Source organism: Triticum aestivum, chromosome 3B (assembly GCF_018294505.1).
Source record: "Triticum aestivum cultivar Chinese Spring chromosome 3B, IWGSC CS RefSeq v2.1, whole genome shotgun sequence".
Classification (NCBI taxonomy): domain Eukaryota; kingdom Viridiplantae; phylum Streptophyta; class Magnoliopsida; order Poales; family Poaceae; genus Triticum; species Triticum aestivum.
This window is the reverse complement of record NC_057801.1, coordinates 642,827,877-642,844,459: the sequence shown is the minus strand read 5'-3', so window position 1 is coordinate 642,844,459 and position 16,583 is coordinate 642,827,877. Positions and strand designations below refer to the sequence as shown.

General features: G+C 46.1%; 1 protein-coding gene across 1 annotated transcript; it reads left to right on the top strand.

Moving 5' to 3' along the window:
* The first annotated feature begins 4,772 nt into the window (after window positions 1–4,772).
* Window positions 4,773–10,961, top strand: LOC123071430 (putative ataxin-3 homolog). Its single transcript, XM_044494975.1, has 2 exons — window positions 4,773–5,231; window positions 9,954–10,961. Exons 1-2 carry the CDS (start codon window positions 4,956–4,958, stop codon window positions 10,692–10,694), a joined length of 1,017 nt encoding a protein of 338 aa, XP_044350910.1. The 5' UTR covers window positions 4,773–4,955; the 3' UTR covers window positions 10,695–10,961.
* Window positions 10,962–16,583: the final 5,622 nt, after the last annotated feature.

Below are 16,583 nucleotides of genomic sequence, written 5' to 3'. Positions count from 1 at the left end.
CTCCCCGGCAACGGCACCAGAAAAAGGTCTTGATAACCCACAAGTATAGGGGATCGCAATAGTTTTCGAGGGTAGAGTATTCAACTCAAATTTATTGATTCAACACAAGGGGAGCCAAAGATTATTCTCAAGTATTAGCAGTTGAGTTGTCAATTCAACCACACCTGAAAGACTTAATATCTGCAGCAAAGTATTTAGTAGCAAAGTAGTATGGAAGTAACGGTAACGGTGGCAAAAGTAATAGTGGCAGTTTTGTAGCAATCGTAACAGTGGTAACGGAGAAGTAACTAAGCAAAGTTCAATATGTGAAAAGCTCGTAGGCAATGGATCAATGATGGATAATTACGTCGGATGCAATTCATCATGCAACCGTTATAACATAGGGTGACACATAACTAGCTCCAGTTCATCAATGTAATGTAGGCATGTATTCTGAATATAGTCATACATGCTTATGGAAAAGAACTTGCATGACATCTTTTGTCCTACCCTCCCATGGCAGCGGGGTCCTAATGGAACCTAAGGGATATTAAGGCCTCCTTTTAATAGAGTACCGGACCAAAGCATTAGCACTTGTGAATACACGAACTCGTCAAACTACGGTCATCACCGGGAAGTGTCTCGACTATTGTCACTCCGGGGTTTGCCGGATCATAACACATAGTAGGTGACTATTGACTTGCAAGATAGAATCAAGAACTCACATATATTCATGAAAACATAATAGGTTCAGATCTGAAATCATGGCACTCGGGCCCTAGTGACAAGCATTGAGCATGGCAAAGTCATAGCAACATCAATCTTAGAACATAATGGATACTAGGGATCAAACCCTAACAAAACTAACTCGATTACATGGTAAATCTCATCCAACCCATCACCGTCCAGCAAGCCTACGATGGAATTACTCACGGCAGTGAGCATCATGAAATTGGTGATGGAGGATAGTTGATGATGACGATGGCGACAGATTCTCCTCTCCGGAGCCCCGAACGGACTCCAGATTAGCCCTCCCGAGGAAGATTAGGGCTTGGCGGCGACTTCGTATTGTAAAACAAGATGAATCCTTCTCTCTGATTTTTTCTCCCTGAAAGTGAATATATAGAGTTGAAGTTGAGGTCGGTGGAGGTTCAGGGGGCCCACGAGGCAGGGGAGCGCGCCCCAGGGGGGTGGGCGCGCCCTGCACCCTCATGGATAGGGTGTGGGCCCCCTTATGTTGATTCTTTCGCCAATATTTTTATTAATTCCAAAACGTGTCTCCCTGGATTTTCAGGTCATTCCAAGAACTTTTATTTCTGCACAAAAATAACACCATGGCAATTCTACTGAAAACAGCGCCAGTTCGGGTTAGTTCAATTCAAATCATGCAAGTTAGAGTCCAAAACAAGGGCAAACGTGTTTGGAAAAGTAGATACATTGGAGACGTATCACATGGCGATGTGAACTATGGGTGTTAATCACATACATATGTGAACTATTGGTGTTAAATCACATGGCGATGTGAACTAGATTATTGACTCTAGTGCAATTGGGAGACTGAAGGAAATATGCCCTAGAGGCAATAGTAAAGTTGTTATTTTATATTTCCTTATTCATGATTAATGTTTATTATTCATGCTAGAATTGTATTAACCGGAAACTTGATACATTTGTGAATACATAGACAAAACATCGTGTCCCTAGTATGCCTCTACTAGACTAGCTTGTTGATCAAAGATGGTTAAATTTCCTAGCCATGGACATGTGTTGTCATTTGATGAATGGGATCACATCATTAGGAGAATGATGTGATGGACAAGACCCATCCGTTTGCATAGCATAATGATCATTCAGTTTTATTGCTACTACTTTCTTCATGTCAAATACATATTCCTCTGACTATGAGAGTATGCATCTCCCGGACACCGAAGGAATGTCTTTTGTGCTATCAAACATCACAACGTAACTGAGTGATTATAAATATGCTCTACAGGTATCTCCGAAGGTGTTTGTTGGGTTGGCATAGATCGAGATTATGATTTGTCACTCCGAGTATGAGAGAGGTATCTCTGGGCCCTCGGTAATGCACATCATATGAAGCCTTGCAAGCAATGTGGCTAATGAATTAGTTATGGGATGATGCATTATGGAACGAGTAAAGAGACTTGCCGGTAACGAGATTGAACTAGGTATGGAGATATCGATGATCGAATCTCGGACAAGTAACATACCGATGACAAAGGGAATAATGTATGTTGACATTGCGGTTCGACCGATAAAGATCTTCGTAGAATATGTGGGAACCAATATGAACATCTAGGTTCCACTATTGGTTATTGACCGGAGAGGTGTCTCGGTCATGTCTACATAGCTCTCGAACCTGTAGGGTCCGCACGCTTAACGTTCGATGACGATATGTATTATATGAGTTATGTGTTTTGGTGACCGAAGGTTGTTCGGAGTCCCGGGTGAGTTCACAGACATGAGGAGTAGTCTCAAAATGGTCGAGAGGTAAAGATTGCTATATTGGAAGGTAGTATTCGGACACCGGAAGGGTTCCGGAGTGTATCGGGTACATACCGGAGTACCGGAGGGGTTACCGGAACCCCCATATGGGCCATAGGAGGGAGGCTAACCAACCCACAAGGGGCTGGTGCACCCTCCACAAGGGAGGAGGCCGAATTGGACTAGGGAAGGGGGTGGCGCCCCCCTTCCCTTCTCCCTCTCCCTCTCCTTTCCACTTTCCCCCTCCGATAGAAGGAAAAGGGGGGCCGAATCCCACTAGGAGTCCAAGTGGGACTCCTCCCCACTTGGCGCGCCCTAGGCCGGCCTCCTCCCCTCTCCCTCCTTTATATACGGGGGAGGGGGCACCTCTAAGGACATCAATTGATTCTTAGCCGTGTGCGGTGCCCCCCTCCACCATTTACTCCTCCGGTCATATTGTCGTAGTGCTTAGGCGAAGCCCTGTGCAGATCACATCACCATCACCATCACCACGCCTTCGTGCTGATGGAACTCATCTACTCCTTCGACCCTCTACTGGATCAAGAGCTCGAGGGACGTCATCGGGCTGAGCGTGTGCATGACTCGAAGGTGCCGTACATTCGGTACTCGATCGGTCGAAACGTGAAGACGTTCGACTACATCAACCGCGTTGAGCAAACGCTTCCGCTTTCGGTCTATGAGGGTACGTGGACACACTCTTCCCCTCTCATTGCTATGCATCTCCTAGATAGATCTTGCGTGAGCGTAGGATTTTTTTTGAAATTGTATGCTATGTTTCCCGACACGAGCCCAAGATCCGGAGCCACCAGTGCCGGATGTTTGACATCGGGCCTGCCTCACACATTGCCAACCCATCACCAGGCGAAGGAGAGCCACCCCTACGCTCATGCACCACCAATAGAAGCCGGATAGCCACAACAGCACCACCAAGCCAGCCACCTGCACCTCCATCGCCACACCACCGAACGCAGGCCACCACCGCCCGAGCCGTAGCAACCACGCCGCCACCCCCCACAGAGGGCCTTAGCTCACGCCTCACACCCTAGGTCAAACCCTTGCAGGAATCCCGTCGGATCTGGCCACCTGATGCAGCCCTACCGGCAGCAGCTGCACTTTGATTTGGCTCTGTGACGTCGCTGCGCCGCCCGAGAACGACCATCCCGCCACCCAACTTACCCGCTGCCGCACCACTACGCCCCCACGAGAGCCAGCGCCTCCACCTGATGCAACTGACTTGCGATGCACCAACCGATGGGAGAGGACAGAGGAGGAAGAGGCACCGATGTCGCGCCAATGGGGATTTGCCCTTTGGCGCCTGACGACAACGACAAGGGAGGAAAGGTGGGAAGGATGGTTGGGAGGCTCGGTGGCTAGGGTTCCTCCCGTGCCGCTCGCGGGAGCGACAGGTGGACGAGAATTGCATCACAAAAATATTGTCCTCGATCATTCAATCTTGACCTCACGGGCATGGGCCCAAGCCGACCGCATATTCCTGTGGAACGCATGCTCTATGTGAACTCGAGCAATATCTATTCATCTAGTTTCTTTCTTCGTATGAGGTGTTTCCTCCTCAGTAACTTCATCGTCTAGATCTTCTTCTCGAAGCCCCAATCTTGCCATTAATCCCTCGACATACTCATGCCCAGCCGTGCCGAACAAGGAGCCCTGTTTGCCATGCCATGCTAAAACCCTAGCAGACCAATCTCTAGGCAGAGAAGCCGAACCCCACCCTACCAAACCAATCGCCGTCTATCCAAGGCCGGGGCAGTGCCACTAGACCACCCCTTCGCTAGCTCGAGAGCTTCAGTGGCAAGATGGATGCCGAAATGGGAAGTTTACTAGGCACCGACGTAGACGCCGCCGAAGATAACATGAAACCCTAGTCAAAGGGGATACCCATGATCGCAAACGCCACCTGTGGTGGTCCTGCCTATGAAACGCCCTTCAATTACGAATACTTAGCGAGTAAGGAAGAACCAAATCGAAATTTCAAAATCGAAACCGGAGCAGTGGTAACTGAAACGGAGTAACGCAGCAGGCGGTGCACGATTTATGGTAAGATAAGACAGCCTGGTCACAGCAGCAGAGTGACAACCGGAGCCGAGTGACGCGAAAACTTTCGTCGAAATTCCACGTGGCGGCCGGGTCGCGGCCCCCCGGGAGGACCTCGCAGTCCACGTGGGCAACCAACGAACGCCTTTTGTTGCCTCTGGCCTCCGCGTCAGCCACTGGGCCCAAACCAAACAGCACTCAAACTCTCTCTCTCCCCCCGCACCCCGACCCCCCACCCCTTTTCCTTTCCCCCATCGGTTTCGGTTACCCCTTCCCCCTCTCCCTCTCTCTCCCTTACAAGAATCGCTCGAATCTGTCGGGGCGAGCGCAGAGGCAGCGCGCGGCCGGCACGGAGACAGGGAGGAGTCGCCCGAGAGGTTCTGCGTCCGTCCGCGAGCGAGGCAGCGAGAGAGGGAGGGATGGACGCCGCCGCCGCGGGCGCGAGCAACGGGGGCCTGCTGTACCACGAGGTGCAGGAGGGGAAGCTGTGCGCCGTGCACTGCGTCAACACCGCCCTGCAGGGGCCCTTCTTCTCCGAGTTCGACCTCGCCGCGCTCGCCGCCGACCTCGACCAGCGCGAGCGCCAGGTCATGCTGCAGGGCGCGCAGGGCGCCGCCACCGTCGCCGCGGGGGACTTCCTCGCCGAGGGCGAGGGCTCCCACAACGTCTCCCTCGGCGGCGACTTCAGCATCCAGGTAGATTGCTCTCCCGTCCCTCTTTATTTCCCTAGGTCTTCTGCCCTAGGTTTATTATTATGTCTGCCGCCCTATAGGTTCGACATGGTTCAAGACCTGCGGTTGTCGTGCCTTGCAATTTTAGGAGGTTTCGTTGAGATCGATGCTTGATGTGCCGCGTTGCTTCAGTCTAGAACAGGGCCATCTTTTGCCTTAGGTTAATTCTGTATGTTGCCCTGTTGTTTTGAATCTAATAACATGTGTATTTTTCTTTTGATGTCCGTCTTGAAATGCATAATCCTACCTATGGTGAAGTGATGTTTGGAGTTCTAGGAAATGTATAGTCCATTGTCTAATAGTCTTGACATGCATAATCCTACCTGCGCTTAAGTGATGTTTATTCATATGTAATAGTTGGAGTTCTAGGAAATGCATAATCCATGTGTTCTTATTGGCACACATGGAGGCACCACAGTTGTGGATCATTGATCCATGAACGTAGGTGAAGCCATATCATCCCCGCCAAAGCCAAGGCATATACTGTGGGAACCATATGGATCTCTAGCCATTGGCATTGCCATCGGCTACTTAGTGAAGTTACTTTGTTAGGCTTGGAGTACAATGTATTAAGAAAAATAGTTCCTATAGGCTTGCTCTTTTTGCATTACTTGAAAAAGCTGTCTAGAGTTGATTCTTAGGTAGTTGTATTAAAAATGCAAGAGATCTCATGATGGCTTGTACGTACTTCTCGAGGTTACGTACTTGGCTTACGCAAATGCATGTGTCTGCATGATACATCTGTAGTTATTAATTCTACTGTGATTACACTTGTCCACTTTTATCTACCTTCCGTACATGACGGTTTAGTCGGTTTTGTTATTTGAGTTCTGTCGTCTCCTGAATTTCTTGCGCCAAGAATAATTCAAGCGGATTTCTAGTTATTAATTAATTCTGCTGTTCTTGCACCTGTCCACATTTACATACTTTCCGTACGCGTAGCTTTATCAATTTTGTTATTTGAGTTTTGTCGTATCCTGAATAGCTTGCGTTAAGAATCAGTTCAAAAGGATTTGTCGTTATTGATTAATGCTGTTGAGATCACACTTGATCACATCTATGTATTTTCCATACTCCGTGCCTTAGTCGGTTTTGTTATTTGAGTTTTGTCGTGTCCTGAATTGCTTGTTTTCAGAATAAATTCAAGTGGATATGTAGTTATTAATTAATTCTTCTGTTTTTGCACCTGTCCACATTTACATACTTTCTGTACGCATAGCTTTATCAGTTTCGTTATTCGAGTTTTGTCGTATCCTGAATAGCTTGCGTTAAGAATCAGTTCAAAAGGATTTGTCGTTATTGATTAATGCTGTTGAGATCACACTTGATCACGTCTATGTACTTTCCGTACTCTGTGCCTTAGTCGGTTTTGTATTTGAGTTTTGTCATGTCCTGAATTGCTTGTGTTTAGAATAAATTCAAGTGGATATGTAGTTATTAATTAATTCTGCTGTTTTTGCACCTGTCCACATTCGCATACTTTCCGTACGCGTAGCTTTATCGGTTTTGTCATTCGAGTTTTGTCGTGTCCTGAATTGCTAGCGTTAAGAATCAATTCAAACAGATTTGTAGTTATTGATTAATGCTGTTGAGATCGGTCCACGTGTATGTACTTTCCGCACGCCGTGCCTTAGTCGGTTTTGTTATTTGAGTTTTGTAGTGTCCTGAATTGCTTGTGTTAAGAATAAATTCAAGTGGATTTGTAATTATTACTTAATTCTGCTGTTTTTGCTCCTGTACACATGTGCGTACTTTCCGTACGCATAGCTTTACCGCTTTTGTTATTCGAGTTTTGTTTTGTCCTGAAATGTTTGCGCTAGGAATGAATTCAAATGGATCTGTGGTTATTAATTATTAATTAGTTCATCTGTTTTGCACGTGTCCACATTTACATACTTTCCGTACGCTCAGCTTTATCAGTTTTGTTATTTGAGTTTTGTCGTGTCCTGAATTGCTTGCGTTGTAGTTATTGATTAATGCTGTTGAGATCAGTTCACATGTATGTACTTTCCATAGGCCGTGCCTTAGTCGGTTTTGTTATTTGAGTTTAGTCGTGTCCTGAATTGCTTGTGTTAAGAATAAACTCGAGTGGATTAGTTTTGCTGTTTTTGCACGTGTCCACATCTACATACTTTCCGTAAGCGTAGCTTTATCAGTTTTGTTATTTGAGTTTTGCCATGTCCTGAATTGCTTGCCTTAAGAATCAATTCAAACGGATTCATAGTTGTTGATTAATGCTGTTGAGATCACACTTGTCCACATGTACGTACTTTCCGTACGGCGTGCCTTAGTCGGTTTTGTTATTTGAGTTTTGTCGTGTCCTGAATTGCTTGTGTTCAGAATAAATTCAAGTGGATTTGTAGTTATTAATTAATTCTGCTGTGCTTACACTTGTCCACATTTATGTACTTTCTGTACTCCATGCTCTTGGTTGGTTTTGTTATTTGAGTTTTTTCGTGTCCTCAATTGCTTGTGTTAAGAATAACTTCAAGCAGATCTGTAGTTATTAATTAATTATGTGGCGATTACACGTGTTCATATTTGTGTACTTTCCATATGCTTTTAGGCGGTTTTGTTATTTGAGTTTTCGCGTGTCCTGATTTGCTTGCTTGTAGAATAAATTCAAGTGGACTCCTAGTTACTAATTTTGCTGTGATCTACAGTTTTGTTGTACTGAATTTCTTATGTTAAGAATAACTTAAAGCTGATTTTTCAATATTTATTCTGCGTGATAAGAGCAAATTCAAGCCTATAGCTGTCTAGGTTTCACCTTATCCGTGAATAGTGCTGAAATTATGTTAGCTAGTATTAAACTTGCTAAATGGTTTGACCTTATGACGGTCAGTTCTTTGACTCGAAGTCCTGAATCAATCCTGCAAGGTAAATTTATGATCATATGAATTCTTAGGTGAACGGTTATATATATATGTGCAAATGAGAACATGAGATGTGTTTGCATTTGTATTCTGTTCTATCTCTAGTTCTAGTAATATCCACATTATTTTGTAATTCAGGTAAATATACAACAGCAAAATATGTGACGACACAAAATAAAAATACTAACAATTTGCCAAGTCAGTTAACTGGCAGTGGTCTAGTTTGTTGGTCAAGCCTGGTAGTTACATCATTTTGCTTGTGTGATATGAATCTGCTTTTGTTAGTATACCAATTGGAGAAGGTGCTTTCTAGTCAATAACACAACCAGCTGAGTGTTTTGATTCTCAGTGCCCATTACTAGGAACCACACCATGCAATGCAAACAATTAAAAATAAAATCATGGAAGGACAAGAATGCTACTGTGTATATGTATTTTTAAGTCTTTGTATCTGGTCTGGAATATGATTTGATCCGAAATGCAACTACAAATAATATGAGTATTTAACCACTCTTTATTCAAGTAATCTTTTTTTTACAGTATGTAACACTAAAGGATTTAGGGACTCGACATATGATATTGTTATTTTGTCAGCCTTATTTATCTTCCATGCATGTCTATGAAGTTGAAGGGGAGCCTTAGCGCAGTGGTAAAGCTGCTGCCTTGTGACCATGAGGTCACGGGTTCAAGTCCTGGAAACAGCCTCTTACAGAAATGTAGGGAAAGGCTGCGTACAATAGACCCAAAGTGGTCGGACCCTTCCCCAGACCCTGCGCAAGCGGGAGCTACATGCACTGGGGCTGCATGTCTATGAAGTTGTCATTGGTTTGAAGTGTACAGCTGTAACATTAACCATACAGTTCAATTTGCTTGCTAAATTCCTATTATCGTCTGTTTCCTCATCTGGCTAACAAAATATTTATTTTAAACAAGTTCTCCGTCTTTCTACATGTGGTATTTGCATTCTCAGTAGTACAGTTAAAATCATAGTTCAAAAAAGCGCTAGGCGTTAATTGTGCGTTTTGCCACCGCCTTGTGCTTTACTGACCAAAGCGCATGCTTATGCGCAGTTATGCACAGATTAAGCGTAGTTATGCGCAATGCGTTTTGCCAACGCCTAGAGCTTAGGCGCGCTTAAGCGCTCGCTTAGGCGCGCCTTTTTTAACTATGGTTAAAATTTAGCAATGGTTATATACCCATTTCAATTTTTTACCATTATACAGAAGTTTTGAACATAATTAGTTTCTTCCCATACTAGCGATCGATTATTTCTAATTTTTTTCCGATAAACCTAAGTTTACGTGTTATCTTGCATTTATATACTGATTGAGTCTTAAGAACATCATATGCCAGTATGCCACTGATAGTATACTACAGATGATAGATTTACGTATCTCTTACAGGAGATTGTATTTTAGCATTTTTTTGGTAATCTAAGTTACGTATTCAACTTCATATTGGTTTTCTGTGTGGATTTAGGATCCGGTTTCATTTGAATAAGTTTTTCCGTTTAGAGAAGCATTTGTTCATGTACCTGTGTGCTGAATCTGGATTCCCCATGGCAGCGTCTGTTTAGGAAGATTATTACATATTCAAAATCATCTATATTTATTTCCATGTGTATGTAGAGTTCATGTGCTTCACTGGATACAGCTGTGTTGTAGGTTTTGATGCTTGGGGTAGTAAATAGGAAATTCCTTTTTTATTATTATTACTACAAGTTCTATGCATTGTGAATTTTAAATTTATTGTTATTTGTTGCAATGCACTCCCAAGATCATATTCTCACCTGGATAATTTCATGTTACAGGTTCTGCAGAAGGCATTGGAAGTCTGGGACCTCCAGGTTCTTCCCCTTGACTCCCCAGCAGCTGGGTCATCCCTATTTGACCCAGAGCTAGAAATTGCTTTCATTTGCCACCTTCAGGACCACTGGTTCTGCATCAGGAAGGTGAATGAGGAGTGGTATAACTTCAACAGTCTCTACCCTGCTCCTGAGCATCTGTCAAAGTTCTACCTCTCAGCTTTCATTGACACCCTGAAGGGGGCAGGCTGGAGCATTTTTGCTGTTAGGGGCGATTTCCCTAAAGAGTGTCCCATGGCGACAGAAGGCTCCAATGGTTTCGGGCAGTGGCTGACTCCTGAAGATGCCCGGAAGATAACAGCCTCTTGTAACCAGGTGCCAGCACCCACTCATCAGGGAGCAGTCTCTCAGCTTGGTGGTCAGTCAGCAGGCATGAGTGAAATGGACATCATCGCAGCACAGCAGGAAGAAGCTGACCTGAACGCCGCTATAGCTGCCAGCCTGATGGACGCTGGGGGCCCATTTGGCAGCCAGAGTGCACCTCAAGAAGAATCCAGGCCCCAGCCTAGCTATGTGGTGGAGCAAGGAGCTAATGTAACTACCTCTGACGCAGTCGGCGAAGATAGCTATGTGGTGGAGCAAGGAGCTAATGAAGCTGAAGCAAGCGAGCCGGGCAGCGATACCATAGAGGGGTCCGCCCCAGGCAGCTACCCGAGGGAGAGGTCTCCCCCTTCAGAGAGAAGATAGTGATGAAAGATGATTTAGGTCGTTCCATTCGGGCTGGAACTGTGTTGGACTATACAGACAGAAAGTGAAAAAGGGACCCCAGTGATTCGTTTAAACCGCCCCTCGCGGGGGGCAATGTTGTTCCGAACTTGTAGTAGTTTCGGAGTGCCGTATACTCCTCAGTCTGAACCTGCCTGGATTTTGAACTTTGTCTTCTGTTAATGGTTGTGTGGAAACTGCATAGAGACTTCCTTTTTTTATATGAAATGAAAACTGCATAGAGACAAATGGAGGTTTTGCTTCGTTTTGATTTTGATATACTTCCTCTTTTGCTGATCAGCTTCTCTTTGAATATATGATGTTTATGTTTATATAGTATGAAGGATCACATTTTTTTTGTAGGGGTATGGAAGAAATGCTGATCCCCATCCCGCTGGTGGATCTAAAAGGAATCATAGACGATCGTCGTGTTATTACATGTACGCACTAACAAAATTTAGTCGAATATATTATCTTGTGTGTCCTGCAGAGACAGGTATGGCTTGGATGGTGAACTGGAGGTGTACATCAGGCACAGGTTCGTTTTGCCCACCGGGGAAAGGGACTCTATGGACCAAGAAGACGACGCCAAAGACGACGAGGCAATGGTGACGTGCAGTAATTTTGAGAAGTGCTCGTTGACATGGAGATGGTGTACCATGGAGGAGGAAGCACCGATGCGCACGAACCGCGAAGCAACAATTACAGCGCTTGCACTGCATCATGGCCTGCCAAGTACGTACGTGCCCCGAACAGCGCTGGTGAGAGCTTAAGAACGCCGTCGTGACGAGCTAGCTACCAGCCCTGCCGCGCAGGGCACAGCACAGCCTGCTTTTTGGCCGCGGCGTGACGACCTCCCAACCTGTCGGGCACATCGGTGGCTCGGGCGTCGGCGTGCCTAGTCGGGAACGACGGACGTCTGCCCGGCTGGCTGCAGCGCACGCGCCCGTGTGGCGTGATGTGGCCTCGTATCCGTACGTACTTAACCCAGGCGGGTCACGGGACGGGAGCCAGGCGTGCTGCTCGCGAGTCGCAACCAGATGCTTTCCTTGGCCGGTCAGGAGCTAGGTGGGCTCTGGAGTGCTGGGCAGGGAAGGAAGGGACACCGGCGCGTGCGAATCGTTTGCTCCGTCACGGGATGACGGGGTGCTGCCGTGCTGGGTGCTCTGCCTGCCACGGCGTGCCCTTCGTCCTCTGCACGTTGGAGAGCAGAGTTCAAGGGCAGTGACGCCGACTGCAACATGTCTGTGATGATTTCGTCAATCTCAGGATCTGTAGGCTTAGACTTTAAACGATGCTTAGGTGGGCAAGGTATGTGTGCGTGTATTCATAAGGGTGAGCGTATGTTCTTCGAAAAAAAAGGGTGGGCGTATGTAGTGTATTTCTTAGAAAATAGTTCACGGGCACGTGCATATGACCTGTGAAAAAACACTCACATATTCGGGCATAGTGGGGTTTTGACAAGTCGCCAAAAGGATCAGTACTAAGCATGGAGGCACGAGAACCTCCACGTGGTTTCTACCCACGGTCAGGGCCGGATGGATGCACGGCCAGGTTCCGTCCTTGTCGCACCAAATGGACTCGATCGAGAGCAACGTTGACGATTCCCAGAAAAGAAAAATACACAACGTTGACGTGAAAAAGGAGTCACAGGATGCGCGCTCCTTTCCCCGATCCGTGGCCGCGATGGCGCGCATCCGCCCCGTTCATGCGCGTAGGCCGACTAACTCTGCGGTGCGATGACACCTTCTGTTCTGCAGCTTGTGGATTGAACGGAGAATAAAATTGTACGGCTGGTCTTACTAGCCTTATCTCAAGGTAACCAAAGCTTTTATTTGCTTGTTATTATGACTAGACCTCTAGAGCATCTTCTTCACCGGATCACTGTCGCAGGTCGACATACCTCGCCCCGTATATCGCGCGTGGCATTTTCTTGTGCACAAGATAGATAGGTACCTCTATCCTCATATAGACGGATCACCGGCACAGTATGGGCCCATGAATAATACTACATCATGCTTTATCGCGTGTCGTGGGACGTAGAAGAATACGGTCCTCTTCCACTGGGAGAAAGGAGAGAGAGAAACGGTAGTGCTCGCTCACCCAAGTGTGCCACACTAACGGAGAAATCCGGTGCCAAACTGACTATAAAATTTGATGTGTTGCCGCCGTGTCAGCTCCTGTTGGGAGGACGAGCTGGCGCATGTACGTGTGGGGGCCGAGCCTAAACCAGAGACCTGAGACGGACCGAGAGCGACGTCTACCGGCGGCCATCATAGCCCGGCCGTTCGGCCGGTTCTCACTCGAGATCGATCGCCCGGGGGCTTTTGGCGTGCCCGCCGGAGGGATGCCCCACAGCCACAGCCCAGAGGGGACTCGCCGCTTGTCGCGTCCGGGTTGCCGTCCGATGTGCGATCCAATTATGGATTATTGGGATTGGGTCGTCTACAAAGTACAGTGTCAGAGCGGGTGCTGGTATGATCCAATCTTTTGTTGACTCTGACAATGCGGGTGCTGGTATGATCCTACGAGACTCCACTGGGGGGATCATCTTCTCGGCATGCAGAGCGTTGTTCTCTTGCAGAGATGTGGTTGAAGCGGAACCAGGGCAATCATGGAAGGTTCTGTCGTTACAAAGATCTGAACTGGCCGTTGCTATCGAGACGGACTCAAGCTTGGCAGTGGCCATGGTCACATCTGCTGAAGTCGATCGATCAATTTATGCTGCTCTGGTGAATGAAATAAGACTTCTCATGCGTCTTAGGCAAACTTGTGTTACTCATGTTGTGAGAGATCAGAATAAAGCTAGTGATAGTTTGGCTAGATTTGCTCGTGTTGAGGGGCGAACTATAACTTGGCTGGGATCTGGTCCAGACGAAGTCTTGGGTATTTCCCTTGATGATTGTAGTGACATTATTATTTGAGTAATACAAGTGTTCTTGGAAAAAAAAGTTCAGTGCTTTGTAGTTGTATGATAATTGATGAATGACAGAGACGCAACTGCCAGCAGAGACGGCCCGATTAAGGCGCAGCATGTTTGGTTCTTCCTCCTCTCATGGTCCCCTTTGTTGTGTGTATCAAGCCGGTTTCTTCGACGTGCACATTTCTCCGGTTCCTTTTGCTATCGGCCGTCACGAGCTTGATCATGGCATGAGGTTGCTTCTAGGTGGACACCTCATGTAGGCTCGTTGCTGGTTTGTAGGGTCAACCGGTGAGTCCTTGCTGCCGCTGGCAATGGGCTGCACCGGATCATGCGCTTGTTTGGTATAGTTTTGTTGCCATTTTTTGGTTCGGTTTTGCTATCTATCGGTTGTCTGAAAATGCATATCAAATCAGTTGAATTCAACCAGCATCCGAGGGCAAGATGGGTGCCGCGACGAGTGACAACGAGGCGTGGGGACATCGGCGAGGCCACTAGGAGTGACCCAGCGCCAAGGACAAAGCAGTAGCGGCAACGGGTTCGGGTGCCCAGGGGAGAGAGGGGAGGTTGTTGTCGATGGGAAGTGGGTTGTGAGCCACGTCGTTCCATGCATGCCCCGAAATGGACTATCCGAACCGAAATTCAAGTTCCACAGAGGGGCCGTATTCGGACAAGTAACTCCCCTAGATGGGTACCCCCCCTTCCCTAAAAGGAAGATGTTCACGAGTCATTGACGACAGCGAGATCAAGAGGTGGACAGCTGAACCGACAAAGGTAATCTATAGATATGCAATACCCCGAGGAGGAGAAGACAGACTTCTAATTCCCTGACAAAGACAACAGAAGGATCGAAGCCCTAGTTTAGCCATATTTGTTCTAAGCCACCTCGTCTAGTTGGACCACCTCAAACACCAAGTAACCTCATATCAAAGTTACTAGCCCCCCCCCCCCCCAATTGTACTCGTTGATACATTTGTTTCATGAGAAAGTTACTTGCATGGCAAGGGCCCGAACCTAGGTAAACATCTTTCATGTGTCTGTCCAGTAGCTAGAGGTCAGGTCTCACTATCATACAAATCCATGTATGATACAATACCAATGCTTGGTCCTTCTACAAAACACGATCGATAGGTACCAGCAAATGGGTCGTAGCAGGATTTAGAGAGAGGTAGCGGCAACGGCTTGGGCAGGGAACTGCGGTGGTTCCATGAGGAAGAAGGACAATGCATCTGAGGGGGGGGGGGGGTGACCAAACCTGTTGGATCTCACTCCAACTACAGGGACGAAATAGTTTGAAAACATTTTTCCCGGTCAACCATTGAATAGGTGGTCTGCTTATGTTTGATTATCTTTCATTTGTTGTGTAAGCAGGGCCAGCCCTAATATTTTGGAGGCCCCAGTGTGAATTATATACAACGGACCTAACACGTATAATAGAGTAAAAGTAACAATTTCGTCAGTATATATTACATAAAGTCATAATTATGTAAAATTGCAATTTTAATTATCAAATAAGGTCTTAACATACCATGCATCCATGATAAATGGTACAAATGATGATTAAATAACATACATATACTCAGTCGTAAGCAACCATTTAACAAATATATTATGGTGCTGTGTCGGGGGGTGAGGGCAAGGATCCCCTAATACGTGAGCAAGCCCCCCTCCTAATATATATAAATGTGGAGCGGGCCAAACCCCATAATTCTCACTTAACTTCGTCTTTTAGAGAAATTCTAACTCAACTATGCATTCATGGTTTTTTGTAGGGAAGCCGGACATGCGGGTGTCCAAGCTGAGCAACGCCGGCGCCAACACCTTCACCACCATCGGCAAGGCAGTGATGTTTTTGAAGAACTGCACATGAGCAAGCAAGCACTTCGCCGTTCACGTGAAGACAAGCACCTACGATGAACATGTCGTCGTACCAAAAGTCTGCAACAACTTGGCGTTGATTGGCGATGGAATCGGCCAGACAATCATCACCGGTAACCTGTCCGACAGGATTGGTCACAACGTGAAGAATCTGCGACGATGAGTAAGCTTCCACCGATCGTCTTCCTCATGTCAACACACTAGCAGCTAGTATAATCTTTCCTAGCTACAGCGGTGCATCTTCCAGTGAGTAGAGTAGTGGCGGAGCTTCCCTAGGGCCAAAGGGGTCCATTGCCCCCCCCCCCCCCCCCTCTACTCTAAAAAATTCATTATGTATACCCTTAATATTAGGATTAAGTATCAAAGATTACTCAAACTTCAAGCATATTTTGCATTCTTTGCCCTTCAACAATCCCTGTCAAGCTTCGCCATTCTGTACATACTCCCTCCGGTTTTTAGTCTGCATATAAGATTTGGTCAAAGTCAAACTTTGTTAACTTTGACTAAGTTTATAGAAAAAATATCAAGATTCACAGTATGAAATCAATATTGTTAGATGCATCATGAAATTAATTTTCGTATCATATAGCTTTAGTATTGTAAATGTTGATATTTTTTTCTACAAAGTTGGTCAAACTTTATAAAGTTTGATTTTGACCAAATCTTATATGCAGATTAAAAAGAAACGGAGGGAGTGCATGCAATCATGTAGGCACGAAAATCAAAATTCGGCTGGTCACCAGCTTGCTTCACTACAAGTTTGAGCTAGTTATCATGAAAGCAAAGTTATATGAAAATGTCTAGGACCGGACCAAGTAGGAATTTGAGGCAAGCATAATAAAGACATATATTGTGAAGAAGAAGAAGATTAAAAGTGCCATATTTCAACTGAAAGATGGGAAAGGTGTTCATGAAAGCGCCAAAGTTCACAAAAGCTCTAATAAACAGTATGTCACGCTTGGGGGTAAAGGACTAAAGGTCATTAAAGAAAATGGAGAAAGAGTTATGGAAGGAGTGTCAAATATTTTGGAGCCCCTAGTGCAGATTATATACAATGGACCTAACACGTATAA

Coding starts and splice junctions, on each gene's coding strand:
- LOC123071430 (XM_044494975.1), top strand. CDS start 4,956: ATGGACGCCGCCGCCGCGGGCGCGAGCAACGGGGGCCTGCTGTACCAC. Junction 5,232..9,953: donor GCGGCGACTTCAGCATCCAG/GTAGATTGCTCT, acceptor TTCATGTTACAG/GTTCTGCAGAAGGCATTGGA.